General features: G+C 40.3%; 2 protein-coding genes across 3 annotated transcripts in view; one reads left to right on the top strand and one right to left on the bottom strand.

Moving 5' to 3' along the window:
- The window catches only part of SKIC3 (SKI3 subunit of superkiller complex), a 50,265-nt gene extending 46,461 nt beyond the window's left edge, over positions 1-3,804 (top strand). For both annotated transcript variants that reach the window (XM_084504186.1, XM_084504187.1), the window contains one exon: positions 946-3,804. In XM_084504186.1, coding sequence (XP_084360312.1) covers positions 946-1,023 — 78 coding nt within the window. In that variant the 3' untranslated portion in view covers positions 1,024-3,804. The remainder of the gene's footprint in view (positions 1-945) is intronic.
- The window catches only part of FAM81B (family with sequence similarity 81 member B), a 28,550-nt gene continuing 16,241 nt past the window's right edge, over positions 3,338-15,646 (bottom strand). The window contains exons 5-8 of the mRNA XM_084504224.1: positions 14,600-14,706; positions 10,691-10,823; positions 8,920-9,115; positions 3,338-6,279 (exon numbers count right to left, since the gene is read on the bottom strand). Of these exons, the coding sequence (XP_084360350.1) occupies positions 6,158-6,279; positions 8,920-9,115; positions 10,691-10,823; positions 14,600-14,706 (558 nt within the window). The 3' untranslated portion in view covers positions 3,338-6,157. The remainder of the gene's footprint in view (positions 6,280-8,919; positions 9,116-10,690; positions 10,824-14,599; positions 14,707-15,646) is intronic.

The raw sequence follows: 15,646 nt of genomic DNA, 5'->3' as shown, positions 1-15,646 counted from the left end.
TTGGAATCACTTTGCTTACTCAAGCTTGGAACATTCTCTTAGTAATCTGAACACTGTGCTGATGGGCTCTTTTGTTCTGGATAACAGTGAAATGTTGAATCATTAACAAGATCAAACATTAAGTAGGCTTGGCATTGGTAAAAATCCATACACAGACACAGAGATTCATTTAAGAAGAAAACAAATTAAATCGTGAGTTGGGATGATCCTGATATGATCTCCTTATACTTGCTTCTGCAAAGTCATCTGTACTCTCTACCAGTGAGTACAACACGAATAATGACTAAAGTTAATATTTACTTGATTCTACTTAATGTTTATCATTTTAAATATGTATAATGTAATTAGATTACAAGAGAAGTGCCAGAAGCTTATAAAGATCGGTGAACATTAGGCTGTCAGGGGAGATGTTTTAACTAGTAGAAAAGTTTGCAAATATGACATGTGGAAAGTAAACGGTGAAAGGTTAAATTTAAGTGGGGGAGGCAAAGGGAAACCTTGGCAGTTTTGTTTAAGTAGGTGCACGGAAAGCTTCTTTTTGACAAATTTAGATTTATACAAATGCTCTAGCAGGGAACAAGTGTGCATTGGCAGAGAGATGGGTCTCAACCAGCTCTGCTTGTTTCATTGCCAGCAGGGAACTTACTTACCAAACTCACTTTCAGCCTCAAGTAACAAATGATGCTACTGTAGTGCATTGCAAGTCACTACATGTTTAACGGATGACTAGAGAGTGGTTTGGGTTTTTTTGTTTGTTTTTAAGTGAATAATGTTTTAAGCAAGCTCATGTGTAATGTTCATGTTTCCTATGTGGACTTAAGGGTTACTTAAATCTCTCAGGGAAGCTAGGTAGCAGAAATTAAAATGCATTTGAGATTTCCAGTAAAATATACCAACACTAAACTTAGAAAATTCTCAATTTTTCATTGTTTGATTTCCTTGTAGGCACTTGTAGAAAATGCCAAAGCTAATGGAGATGTTAGAGCTCTGGAACTAAACACGAAATTGTCATCAAGTGCCTAGTATGTACTATCTGAAGTGGAAAATCTCTTCAAGCAACTTATTCAGGCCATCCTTCAGGAGTATATGCGGTTTGGACTTTTTTATTTGTTTGTATCCAGTTTAACTTGTTGCCCTAGCTGCAGCTTTATCCGTAGTTTCACTTTTTCTTGAACTCAAGGGTTTTTTTTGTTTGTTTTTTGACATGGGTCGCACCATAAAATCACAGATTCACAGAATTGTAGGGCTTGGAAGGGACCTTGAAAGATCATGGGTCCAAACCCCCCCACCAAAGCAGGTTTTCCAGAGCAGGCTGCCCAGGTAGGTGTTCAGATGGGCCTTGAATATCTCTAGAGGAGGAGATTCCACAGCCTCCCTGGGCAGCCTGTCCCAGTGCTTCGTCACCCTTACCATGAAGAAGTTCTTACACATGTTGGTGCGGAACTGCCTGTGCTCCATTTTGTGGCCATTGCCCCTTGTCCTATCCCTGCAAATCACTGAAAAGAGGTTGGCCGAATGTTAAAAACACATTTGGCTTGAAGGGAAAACCCTGAATTTTGTTTTTGTTTCCTTCCTCACTAATATGTCAGTACTGCTTGCAATGGGGTCTACTTGTCTTCTATTTACCCCTTGGCTACACACAAAGAAGTACAATATTAACTGCATTGGCAATGATGCAAGGTTGAAAAAGTTTCTACTTTTTCTTTTTTCGTGGAACGGAGTCTTACTAGCTAATTAGCAGCAAACTTTTGTGAGGGAAGAAGTATTATAAAACATACGCAAATTTAAAATGCCTCTATTCCTTCAATATATTTTGTTTTGATGTTGAGACCCAAATCCACTTGGAATTTCATATGTGGCGTCAGTTTATATGCTTTTTTTTTTTAAATTTTTTTTGTTAGCTAACCTTAATTGCAGCAGTGTATCCTTGACTGCAGGCTTCAGTAAATGTTCTCATCAAGAAAAGCTTGTGATCATCAGGGACAGGGTCATATTTATAACTGTGCATAACAGGCTCTATTTATGTCTTGTTAATTCTGCTGCTGACTGCTTAATGGGATGAATCATGACAGTGGTTCTTAATACGTGATGTTATTTTGCCTTGATGTACATGAAAATAAAAAAAAAAATAAAGCAATGATTCTAATCTGTTAGTGTTACCATTAGCAATTTTCAAGCTGTTGACAAGAGAGTCATGATAGCTGTCCATTCCTAGTTTATCATTTCTGTATGACACTATGTCTAGAAAAGTCTTAGAATGGTGAATATCCCGTATGAGAGGAGAGCAGACACTTCCAAGGCATGTGATGTGCTGCTGAAATAGTGGGATTGGATTGAATTCACAGCTGCTTTCAGGACCACTCGCATCTGGCTTAAAGAAAGCAGGATGCTGAGCTGGGGTGAGAGATAACTGAGGCTCCCACCCAGAACATCTTGGCATCCAGTCACGCACAGTGATGCATGGAAAGCAGGCGGGAGCCACAGGCTGTCATCAGGAGCCACTGTCATTTTTAAGCCAGAAATCTAAGCTCAGTAGGCTGGATTTTCTACTTTGTGGAGGTGAGCTCTCTGAATGGCAAGAATCCCTGCTCGTCTCCCACACTTTCATTCTCCCACCCATCTCAATGCAAAATACCTTACTCTAAAAAGATTTTTTTGATAAATTTAGATTGTGGTTGCCTTCACAGCCTGCTCACATAGTCTAGAATTATCATTAACTGCAAATATTAAAAGGGAATGTTGGAAAAGCCAGACTCGTGACTCTCAAAACTAGCTGTAACTTTTTTTAGCTCTCTGCTATTAATAGCCTTGAGGGGTTCTTACAGCTTGTAGTTGATATCCTTGTATATGGTTTTGGTATTTATGCCTCCTACTGTAGTGGTGGGAGAGCCATCGTATCCAGCCTGATGACAGTGCAGTAAGTGGCTGCCTTCCCTTGTTTTTACTGTGTTAGACAGAAATGCTTCCACTTGAGCCTATGCTAAGCACCAATTCTAACACCTAGGAGAACAAAAGACAGCAGGCCAGAGAATCTGCCTTAAGTAACCATCAACTGAATAATCTGTGTATTTAAATTAAAAATAAAATAAAAAGTCAGTGTTTTTTTTTCTTCAGAAGACCATGAAGTCAATGACTTTTGCAGTGATCAATGATGAACTCTTTGAACAAGAAAATGAAACAGCCCAAAAGCATATTACATGCCCTGTAGGGAAAAAAAAAAAAACACAACACATATCTCCACCACCTACTCAATGAAAAGCATTCAGGGAACTTGAGTTCAAAATTAAGCTTCTGTAAAACGAAACAATGTGAGGTAAAAATCTTGCTCTCCTCAATAACGTGCAGCCTCTACAAAGTCAGTACTCACAGAAAGCGTGCTCTACCACTGAAAAAATGGGTGAATTCACAGGGGTTGAGACAGCCCCTATTTGTTACCATTGTAGAGCTCAGCTTTAAAATTCAAAGTACTATACAAAGGCACATAAGCATTGTTGAAGAACTGAGAGCTGGTTATGAATTTCACTGACTGGAATGACATACATTTGGCTGCTACTAATGTAAAGGAACAAAAAAACATACCCAAATTATACTTAGTTTTATTGTGTTGTCTTATGCTGAAGGCAGAATGGAATGAGATCTACTGAATCTCAAGGGAGAACTTCTGATTACTTCAGTTATGAAGAATTTTTTATGCTTACACTTCTTTTTACATAAACGTGAGGAAACGGGCTTGCTTCTGAGAGTTTTTATTTACTTGGGTCTCTCATTTGTTTAATTCTCTGTATTTCTTTTGCTAGTTTGGATTTCTTTTCAACTCTTGAGGTTTCTCTCAAAATGGTATCATGAATTACAGTGGGTTATTACATTAATTTAAAGTAGTCTTGCCTAACCTGAGAGTTTAACAAAGCCACAGATGCTTACTTCTGTCTTTCAGATAGTTTTGTGTGAGAGGCAAGTTTTGCTCTGATGAGCATCTTTCGTATCTGAGAACACTTAATCATTTTAATATGTAAACATAAAACTGGAGAACTGTTTTAAAGATGCACAAATACAACTTTAACAACTTTACAATGAGAAGTTGCATCCACAGTCTTGCAGTCCAGTTGAATGTGGTCATGGATGCCTAGAACTTAGCTATCCTTTTCTCCCAAATAATTTGCTATCTGTTGAATTGACAGCTGACAGTTAAGTAACTTTTTACTGTTCTCAGGGATCGTTCTGAGTTTGGTCACAGTAAGCTGTAATAAATACTGAGACAATTCCTTTACATCACTCAAACAATAGCAATGCTCTGAATATATATTCCTCTATGAACTTAATTTATAATTGCACCCCTGAGCCCTTCTAGTAGAATCACACAAATCAGTATTTAGGTAAAGCAACATTTGGTTTTTGCATATTCCCACATGAAGGAATAGGTAATTAGGAAACATGTAGTAATAGTTCTGTCCTTTCCTCTGTTCCAGGGTTAGACTCTGAAGGTTGTCTTTTTTATTATTTTTTTTCCTGGGTGATTTTTGACACCACTTGCTTTCAGAAACACATTCATCAGTAACCTTGCATTTCCTCCTTTTGCTGCTGCTCAGCAGCCAAGGTACAGAGTGTGGAGGCAATACACCAAGCCATACCAACTACCGCTTCTCTGGCAGACAGGTACGAGGGTGAAAAATTGCAAGAGTGGCTAGAACAAAGTAGAGGAAGGTTGTGAGACTGCCCTTTACCAAATGTCTTGCTGTGCTGTGACTGCATTGAAAGACTTTAAGACCCCATACATAGTCTACAGTGAAGGCAAAGTACACATAAATGGACAGAATATGAAGTGACACTAAAATATGAATTCACAATAGCTCAATCTGCAGCTTATTATTAGGAGTTTGATGTTGCTGATTTCCTACTGCAAGTAGAAAATGTGACAAATGCAGATCAACCCAAAACTCTGCTCAGAAAAGTCCGGCCTCAGTGAAAAGGCAGAAATATTGTGACCTTGGTTGCTGGTTTGTTTGTTTGTTTGTTGTCTTTTTTACAAGAAGTGATCATTTTCTAGGACTTTTTAGTTACTGGAGAAGCTTTTAACACTTTTAACAAAGTTTCTCCCAGCAGGGGTGAACATGATTAATTGCTGAAGTAGGGTTCCCTACTGACTGCATCAATTCAGTTTCAGCAACCATGCTGTGCAGGTTTGGTGTCTTAAGAGAAGCCACCTGGAATCTGTGGTTTTGAGAAACCTCTTCTTCTGTAGAGCAAGAAGCACAAGAGCCTTGAGACAGGAGGTTATCTCAGTCTTCTTGAATTTCCTTCTCTTAGAGACGGATGGCGTTAGGCATTCGGGAAACAAATGTTACAGTTTAAATATTCATTTTTCTATTGCAATTGCACCATGACTGACTTATTTTGCCTCCTTGCTAAAGAACTCCTACTAGCCTCTGTTGGGAAATCAGAGTGATATGTTCCTTTTGCTCTACTCCAATTTTTTTTCCTTATTTACAGATTTATTTTCTTGTGGTTTTGTTTGTTTTTTAAGTAAAGCAAAATTTCTGATGTCAGTTACATTTTTGAGTACTATACTGCTAACCACCCCTTCATTTAGTGAAACAGAAGAGATGTGAAATAAGCTTTCTTAATAATGCATCTTCTAACAATTAACTTGCATTTTATCACACTCATACGTGATTTATTAGCTACTTTTAATGATCCAGTAAGTTCTTACAGTCAGTCCAAGTCATGCATCAGTACCATGCCACATTTCAGGATGTTATTACTACCTACACATTGGAGCTGGAGGAATGTGCTAGGGCTGATTTTAGTGTTTACACCAATCTAAAACCAGTATAGCTTATGGCAGGATGGGGCTAACGCTGCCGAAGGACTGAGTAATAGGTTTCTTAAAGTCCTTTAAATAGCATGAATGCCTTTGTATGAAATCTGCTTGCAGAATTCTAAAGTCAATCCTTAGAAAATCATGTACGTTTTATTGTGAAATTGGTATAAGCTGTTACTTTTGTGTCTGCACAATGTGATAAGTCACAAGAACATCCTGCAGAGACAGGGGGAAATGAAGGTGGGTGTGTCTAAAGACTGCTTCTTTTAATCCAGCTATGCTTCTCACTGGAGAGAGCACCTGCAAGTGTTGATAAGGATTTGCTTTTGGAGTTCATTCTCATGGGAGGTCACTCGCTTTGTATCTTCGAGTGTCTTTCTTCATCTTCTTTTTTTCAAGCTTCAGCTTTGCGTTCTGTATTTGTTTGAGCAGCTCCAGAGACTCATGAATAGATTGAAATCCTGGCAGAAGAATAGGAACAATTAATTAAATAGTGGTTGCTTTCAATACACTAAGAAATTCTGTGTTGTTTTTTTTTGCTTTTTTTTTTTTTTCCTTTGCAGAGGTTTCTGACCCACGTGTAATTCAGAGCACATTAAACCCAATCTATTTATTTCATCATTTTACTGAATACCATAGACAGGTATTAGCAGCTTAGGTTGCAAACTCCTTGCTATAGGATTAGTATCTCCCAGTGCACTGGACAATATCAAGCATGATAGAAGTTAACTGTAACTGACCTATTTATGGTCTGGAGTTAAGAAAATGGTATGTCTGTGTTTAAACCAAGGGTACTGTTAGCTTTTGAAGTGTAATGGTCTTCTGCTGAGCACTGATTTTTATTTTATTTATATATTTGAGTTTGCAGTCCTTATTTTGAATCAGACACTCCCGTCAATGTGCTTGGTAGGAGTGCCTTTTCTGCAGCACCCTTGGAGTCTGCAGACTGGGTTTAAGTGCTTGCCCAGCACATCTTACCCATCTTGTCCATCTTACAGCCCCACAGCTTGTAGCCAGCTGTGCAATTTCTGCTGGCCTGGCATCTTACTGAGAGAAACTCAGCATCTGCAGTCAGATAACCAGCTGATACGTCGAAGGCAATAAAATGGCAAGACCACCAATTTCAGGGAAACAGATGTAGGCACGGCTGATGTGCAGTCTACCCACCTGCAGGCAGCAAGGTTTGTGCCGTGAATCTCCAAGAGTTATAGCCACTATGAATAAAAATTACGTTTCATGTGAGATGGGCACTGTTTTTTCATACACAGCTGGGAGAGTGGGAGCTCAGCTTCACTTGCCATGTGTGCTTTGTATATAGCTATAGAAAAGAAATGGGAGTGTGCAGACGCAATTATTTTTTCTTCTAAAAACAGAAGTACAAAGCACTTTTATTGAGCCATAGTATAATTAAACATTGTTGGTAAAGAATGGAAAATTAAGTTGCTGTTAGGTAGCTGTTTCCGTTTTGCAGTACCTTTCAAGTTACATTGAAAGGTAACTTTTATAAAACATAAAAGGTACGTATAAAATATTTTATATTACATATAAAATTAATTCTTGTGCTCTTTTTTAAAAGTGCTTGTAGTAACATGACAGTTCATTACTTTTTTTTTTCTTTTTGAACACTTGTTTATCATGGATTAATTTTGACACTGCCACACACTAGATAGCATTCAGTGAAATCACTGCATAGGGCTTAGAATTTTATAAATTCTGACCATGTCTGATTTCCAAGATGCTGATCTGTGCTAAAGCCCAAGCAGCTGTTGAGACCATTTATAAGCTGCTTCTGTGCCATTCATGCTGCTCTGCACCTCTTCAGTGGCCTTTTCTTCCCCTTTTGGGGGATCAACCCCTGGTAGACTGCCGTGAGAAGGAGGAATCCTTGGACTTGAGTTTGAGGGCAAATAAGGCCAAAGTTCTGTGTAAACAGATCTCTTCTGTGGCTGATTTCTACAGGCAGGAATCTGAAGTTAAGAACTCCTGCTCACACACCAGAATATCATATTCTGAAATTTCTTATCCACAGAATTCTTTGGGATGCTGCCTTGTGCTTACTGGGGTGGACTTGGGCAGTCAATCCTTCCTGTGCCAAGCTCCACAAAGACCCCAGGGCTTGACTGGTTACAGCTTTCGAGCCAGGCTCGTAGGTGGGCTGCGGAAAATGAAGGAATTGGAGCTGCACGAAGGAGCTGGGGTCCTAGTTCACAGACAGCTTTGGAGATGAGAACCAGATGCTTGAGTTTCAAGTGAGAACATGTAAGATGTGAAGCACTTGTGTAATGACTTTCAGCCATCTGTTCCCTTGCAGAGATGGGCTGAGTGATTTTTCAGATAACCTGACATTTCCATTTTGTTTCCGTTATCAGCTGCAAGTAGATGGTATTGCAATGGATTGAGCGACGCAGGGTAGTTTACGGCAAGCAGAATTGTCCTTTTGAAAGCCTTGTGCTTTGTGCCAGGTAAAGGACTTCTAATTGCTGCTGAAGGTTGAACAGCCAGAATCGGCTCAGATTAGTGCAGTACTCATGTTCTCAGAATTACGTTTGAGATGTCCATATTATAAGAAGCAGCCACTGTGAATTCAGCAGTGTTACCCAAATGCTTCCCCATTCATTTGTGTAAAGTGTGGCCCATGGAGGGTATTTGTCACACATCCAGGGGCCTCTTTCTCCAGCTATTGTTAGCTGAGAGCAGGGCATAAAGGATGGAAATGATAGAGGTCATCAAACACATTCACAGGAGCAGGACCTGTGGGAGAAGGCAAGACTTGCACCTCCCAACTAAGGTTAGTGACCCCGTGAGTGGAAGAAATAAGTACTCTAAAATATTTGGAAAGCTGGTTGTGAAATTGCCTTTTAAGTGTCCTTGCCATCAGACCCCCCAGGAAAAGACAGCAGCTGTGTGTGAATGTCATGCTGGCTGCCGGCGGTGCAGGTGGGCTGACCCAGACACCTAGAAATGACACCTCCCTAACTGGGGCTCAGGAGAGAGAAAGTCCTGTTAAGGTCTTTCTCCCTTTAACAGAAAGTATTTTCTGCAGCAGTAACTCACTGTACAAATTTATTTAAAAAATGAACTACATTAAAGATCATTCTCACCTGATCTGTATTCGTTTTGGATTTCCTCAAGCTCCTTCCAGATCTGTCTTTCAAATCTGGTGATTCTTGCGTGCAGGTTGTTTTCATCACTTCTCATCTGGTTCAACTCCTGTTTGTATTCCTCTGGTTTCTCTGTCTGTTCTAGCTTTAGTGACAGAAGCAGAAGCTTTTCCTCTATTTTCTTTTCTGCTGCTTCCTTTAAATGCAGAGAACAAGTTCACGGTAAGACGCTTTCAGTATGCCCACCACTAACCTGACACCTGGCATCCTTGATCCAGTCCAGTTTTGCTGCTTCATCCCAGGAGTAACAGCACTGCAGGAGTGCAGGTGAGTTCTGGTATCCCGGAGGGAATGCCAATCCTCTCCTCCCCAACACACTAGAACTGGGGAAAGGGCTGGGCCAGGACAGAGGTGGTTTTATTATTTTATTTATTCATTTATTTTGGTCAAAACCCTTGGGTCTTGTGGCTCAGAGACTCCTGTAGGCCCAGGGCAATGCCAGGCTCTGCCTCTCAGGGAAGGTATCTGCAAACATGGCAGGCTTGTTTGAACCTGAACAGGGCTTGGGGTGGTGCTGAAAACATACTCTGGGCACCCCTGGGGGCTGAGCTTTGTTTTTTTTCAGGGAGGAGATGCCCAGAGGACCACTGGCTGCTCCACAGCACTGCATTCACGCAGCAGTAAATGCTCTCCTTGTTATTCAGCCTGCCAGGAGGTGGCTTGGAGAGCTGTAGGTCCTGTTAATACCACGTTGCTTGGCACTATGGTCTCCCAGAGGAAAGAGTCACCACATATAATTGGTGCGTTTTATCAAAAACAATCACAAAAGCAGTATTGGTGCAGGAAGTGGATTCTACCAGTAGCTGTGAGACAGTGCCTGAAAGGTCAGAAACATTCCTCGTATGTGCCTGCACCAAGTGTTGGTGGTACTGAGTACTAGAGATCATCAAGCAGAATAAATGGAGACTGAAGTTCAAGGGTGTTTTAGTTCTCCTGCTTCTCAATGTGGTCTTTGATCAGCTATCTTCACCCTGGCACTGAGACGTGGTGATCATATTTTAATCAGTTTTGAACTCTGAGGTTGAGCATATAGCTGCTTATTTCAAAGGAGGGAAAGCTTTTAAAGCTGTGGAGGAATTAATTAAAAGGCACTGGTCCTGTGCCAAGCGCTAACTGCTGCTGTGGAATCCAAACTCGGTGCATTTTAATATACCAACCGCAGTATGGCGATGGGGTGTCTATATTTAAAACCAGGCAGAATTTGCATAGAAGATCCCTTACTATTCTCAGCTTGTCAATGAATGAAAACTTGATGTTCAGTGGTGGCACTGGTGCTCGTTTTGGGTCAGGAAACCACTGCTGTAGGTACACCGGGGTTACATGAATGGGAAGAGTTACCATAACCAAGGAAAAGTGCATTTCCCATGTTGCTGGGAGTTTTGTCAGAGATACTAAAAAACCACTTGGACGAGCCCCAAGCCCTGCCTTTGCTACTGGCCCTGTTTGAGTGAAGAGTTGATCCTAGTGGCTTCCTGATATCTCTTTGAAATAAATTATTCCTCCACTACATGATTTCCGTAGTTCATCATTTTGCTGGCCGCGTCCCAAGGCACCAGGGCAATTCATTTTTTTTCCACTTGATCTCATTTCTTCTGTGTGTGATTCGGTTTTGATGGGATTAGGGTTTTGGGAGGGGGGCTTCATGCCCACCATCCTGGGAGCCCCACGGGCCAGCCCCGTGCCCAAGGGTTGCTGTGGAGGAAAGCCTTACCAGCCTCTCCTTCATGGCATTCAGCAGCTGGTGCCTGTGCTGGGCTTGGTCCTCCGAGCGTGTCAGCTGCGCTTCTGTCCACTTCTGCTGGTGCTGCATCTGATCTTTGAAGTCGCTTAGAATGCTTGTCAACCTGAAATCATGATTATTTATTTATTTACTTATTTTTAGCAATGAGACTTAAGGTTTAGTCAGTATTATGGGGGAGTCTTGAGTCATTTGAGTAAATTAAGTTACTCCAAACCTCCTCAGTATTTTCCCAAGAAGGCCTAAGCTCAATAATTTTAGTAATCCTTAACTTGGAGGTTGTGCATACATGCCAAAATGTGATTTATCCAGTGCAGTCTAATTTAGGAAAATACCCAAGGGCTGAAAAATGTGGATTTTCAACTTGAATGATCTTTATTTGAACTGCATGAAGAAACTACACTATCCCACTGGACACCAGCTTTGTAGCTGAGCATCAGGGGGATCAGCCAAACCCCTTGTGGTTTGAAAATCAAGTTCAAAAGGATCAAAGAAGTTTGTGAGTAAAAGTTTACAAACACAATGTGGTTGCCTTTGAACCAGCAGCTGGACAGAAATCCGAAGGCCCCCCCCAGTGCAGGCAGCACCTGGAGACATGGCAGGCCAGAGGAACCAACAAATGTCACTTGTACCAAATATACAAGCCCTCAGGCTAGAGAACTGTATGGTTTAGACTTCGTTTTTCTCATGCTGCAGCTTGTAATTTATAACATGAGCCATGACGAGACGTGAATTTAGGTCAAAGTTTAGTCATGCATCTAAATTTTCTTGCTTATGCAGGTGACCTGAGTTCATGGAAAAATTTAATGTGGTGGTATTAATTTCTAACACATATTTTCATGCAAACTGTGAGCACTTGAAATTTACTTGGGCTGAATTACAGATCAACTGCTTGGCAACACTGCAGAAACCAACAGTAAAGAGCAGGATTTTATAACCAGACTTCATGCTTAAAGTACTTGTAATACTTAATAGCACTTCTCAAAAGGGTGTTTGAGTGAAATCGTTTTTTTATAACAAGGGGTTGATAACAATTTTGCATCAGTCTAATGAAGCGATAATTACCATCAGCAGCCAGTGTAAATGTACGAAACAAATTAATGATAACAGAATTTCCCTAAGTGATACGTGTCTGCAGTTTGTTTGCTATGGATAGTGTCTTACCGAGATCGTGTACACAAACAGCTGTTAGGCCAGTTTATTATTCATTTTAATAATTCTAAGTTTTGTGTTTTTTGTTTTTTTTTTTTAACAATAGAAATTTGAAATATTGATTTTTGTCATTTATAGCCCTTACATGCATATGCAAACATGCACACACTTTACTTCCTGGAGTACTAGCCTTTGCTTTTGAGAAAATAAGATGATATTGTGATATGATGCTGGTGATACAGACCACTGTTTGATCTGTGTAGTTTATGGTGGGTAGGAGAGGTACAGGGAGCCTTCCTCAGACCTAGCAGAGCGAGCCACCTGGCTGGAATAGTACAAGTTGCCATCTGAACCCTGCTTTGGAGGGGGGTGGTAGGGATGGAGTTAGGGCTCTATCAAAGCCACTACTACCTGTTCTGAGGTTATTGAGAGCAAATTTGAGGTCAGTAAGCAAGCTGATAATTGCAAGAGTTGTAGTTCTGCTCAACCAGCAGATCAGGCAATAACAGGGCTGGTATTTCGTCAGATAGACCTTTCGTGTAGTTAATCACAGATTTTCATCCTTGAGGCATAAAATGAGGTACGATGATGCCGTTTTGTTAGCATTATTGAAAAAAAAATAATGATCAATATCATTTTAATTGGTAAAGTGGAATTAAGCACGTATGACTATTGATGGTCAGCTTTGTTCAAAGGTTAAAAATCAAATTCTGTGTTGGGAGTAAGATATGCAGTTGGCCTGTGACTTTGCTCTGCATGCTCTGAACTTGGGAAAGAAGGAATTAAAAGGATTTAAACTTAAAAATGAATTATTTGAGAGCAGTGTTTAGGCAAGTTGGAAAATGTGGCAAAAACGTGGTGGTTAAGCAGCACCCTGTTTTGCTCCACTGGAACGCTTCTTAAATTGCCATCCCTACCACGTGGAGCTCACACAATTACATCTCAGGGGAGCAAGAGAGACCACAGATTTGCCATAGTCTCTGGTCCAGCAAATCCCTGAAATATTAATAAGGGGATATTTGTGGATATTTAGTAGGAACATACTCCAGCAGTGCTACAATAAATTTTCATGCATGAGACTAAATCTATTGATGAGTGAGCTGGCTTTGCTATGGATACTACAGATATTCCTAAGCTAACTGGCCTGGGGAGATAAGCATCCAGTCCCCTGATGGTGAAGGTCCACATTACCTAGGGAGTCCTGAAAGACTTTAAAAATTCATCAGGTTCTCAGTAACAGTATCAGTCTGCACTTCCACAATACAACTGCCAGACTGCAAAAACTGCTGGTTGGAGACAGCTGCGTGTCAGCTGAAAAGGCAGCTCTGGGCTTCCAAGCTGATCTAAACATGCCAGCGTGCAAGTAGAAGCTCCAGTCTGTTCCAGCAAAAGAGGTTAAATTTAATTTCAGCTCTTTAAAAAGTAAGCATAAATCTGGTAGAATTTTAAAGGTGCAATATGGGAAAAGACAGACATATTTCCCAAAGAGCATGCTATTTTAATTAAAGATGATATTAACTGGAATAGAATCTCAGCATTTTGATAAATAAGCCTTTTGGATTTCATGTTAAAAGACCAACTGCAAGTACATTTCAGGGCCTTGAAAGCCATCCCTTTCAGATTCCTATTTCTGTTGACAGCTTCAGTAAGCTCTAATTAACTTTTGAGAATCTCAGCATTTACTTCAATTCAGTTTTCCAATTTCCTTCTTTTCTGGCATTGTTCCCTTTTTCTTTCCCTCTTATTTTGTTTTTATTTCCTGTTCCTCTCACTTTGTCTTGATTCATATTCTCTGTTCTCCATCCCTCTGTAATTCTTCTTTTTTTATTTCCCCACTTTAATTCATTCCCAATTTTATCTGTTATTTCCCCATTGATCCCTACTTCTTTTCCTGTCCTCTTGACAGGAACATTTTTACATTTAAAGCTCTAGCATATTTTTAACTCTGAATGCAATTCAGATAAATCGTCATTCAAATACCTCAACATTTTAAGGAGTGGGTCTGTTCCCTCTGAAATACTGTTATTGCAGTATTATTATAATTAAATTTTCATCCAAGCTGGTTCTGCTTTTAATGCTGGGCTGTTCTTCATTGTCCTGAATATGGATGCTGAATACTTTCATTCATTGCATCCCTCAATGGCGCTCCCTCTCCTCTAAAACTCATCAGGTTCAAAATGACACTGTAAAAGTACTTTTGCAGCTAGAATAGGAGAAATATCCCTCATAAGAAAGAAACAGTAAATTGCAAATCCAAGGGCACATGAAGCTATGCACCTGCTTCAGCCCTTGGCTACCATCCCTGGCTTGTCCCTGCCACCTCCCTCCATCAGCAGCACCCCTGCCCCTGGCTCCTCTCTCAGAAGTGGGCAAACTGAGCAAATGCATAAAGAAAATGTCTTCTGCACATTAGGCTAGTCACAAATTAGCTGCAATTATAATGGTAAATAGCATCTTTGTATTTAGTGCCTTTCTTTTAAGCGTGGAGAGGTAATTGGTTTCATACCTTTCTTCTTACAAGGTGGCATTTAGTGCCTCATTGTAACAATTAGCTTGCAAGACAATGTACTTTCATTATGTATTTTCATTATTTTATAGCATAGATCTTCATTAACCTTCTCTTAGTGTTTTGAATGGATGTTAATTAATGGGTTTGTTTTGCTGTTTCATAGCAACCTGTTCATCATACTAAAGAATCCAGGGTGAATTATAATAATGAAAATCACCTACTTGAAATCCAGAAGTTGCAATTTGTGATGTTGATCTCCCTGGACTGTCTTTAAATTTGAGCTTTGATCAGAGTTGGAAGCCTCTATCTTGCCTAATAGCTGCATTACCTAATGAGAATTCAACAGAGAACACCTTTATGAGCCAGACTATAAGCACTTATATTTAAATATGTATTATAATTGCAAGAGGGAAAAAAAAAAAAAAAAAAAAAAGAAAGAAAAAAAAAAACAAGCAAACAAATAAAAAAAACAGCTAATATGAAGAACTCTGAACTCTCTCACAAATAATTACACTCAGCAAAGACAGACTTGAGCTCAAAGTCACCAAGGCTGCAAGACCAATGTCAAAGTCTTTGTGGAGATGGACTTCGCAATTAAATTCAGGGATATTCACTTACTTATCTTTTGTGCACATTTGTATCCAACACCAATTGGGCTCCTTCTCACCCGGAGCAGAGAAGGGAGGAGAGTCAGCATCTGTGGGTGACACAGAGGCCATGCCCACTATGTAAAGGGATGCTGGATGCTCAGATGCTTTTGGAAGGTGTAGGACAGAGTGACGCAGGAGGCTGGGATCCACCAGAAACCCATGTCTTGCATGGCCTCACCCTCCATGAGCTTCAGCAGCACAGCCTGGGCCAAGGCAGTTACTGCTGCATGCAGATGCTTGATCCCAAAGGGCAGTCTGACCTGATGGGCTTGTGACTCAGCCTGCCTTCCCCAATTTATTAATAATTTAGAGGGAATGCTAAATCCCAGCATTGTTCCTTGGTGATTTTACACTAATGAGGCCAGAAAACACCCTGGTGAGAAGATGCCCCCAACTATTTGGTAGCTGTGGCACATCCATGTCAAAAGATTGCCACCAAAGACTCATTACGCTGTCTTGGTACCTTATTTTTTTGCAACAGAATATGGCTTTTTTTTCAGTTCTTTCCTTTGCTTCTGTCCTGCAGTCACATGAGAATAACTTTTCCCACTTCACTTGAGAAAGCATCATGCCTCATGTCTCTGCTGCTTTGTGTACCGTTGCACATGACTCTGACAT

Source organism: Aythya ferina, assembly GCF_964211825.1.
Source record: "Aythya ferina genome assembly, chromosome: Z".
Taxonomy (NCBI): Eukaryota; Metazoa; Chordata; class Aves; order Anseriformes; family Anatidae; genus Aythya; species Aythya ferina.
This window is presented reverse-complemented; position numbering and strand designations above follow the sequence as displayed.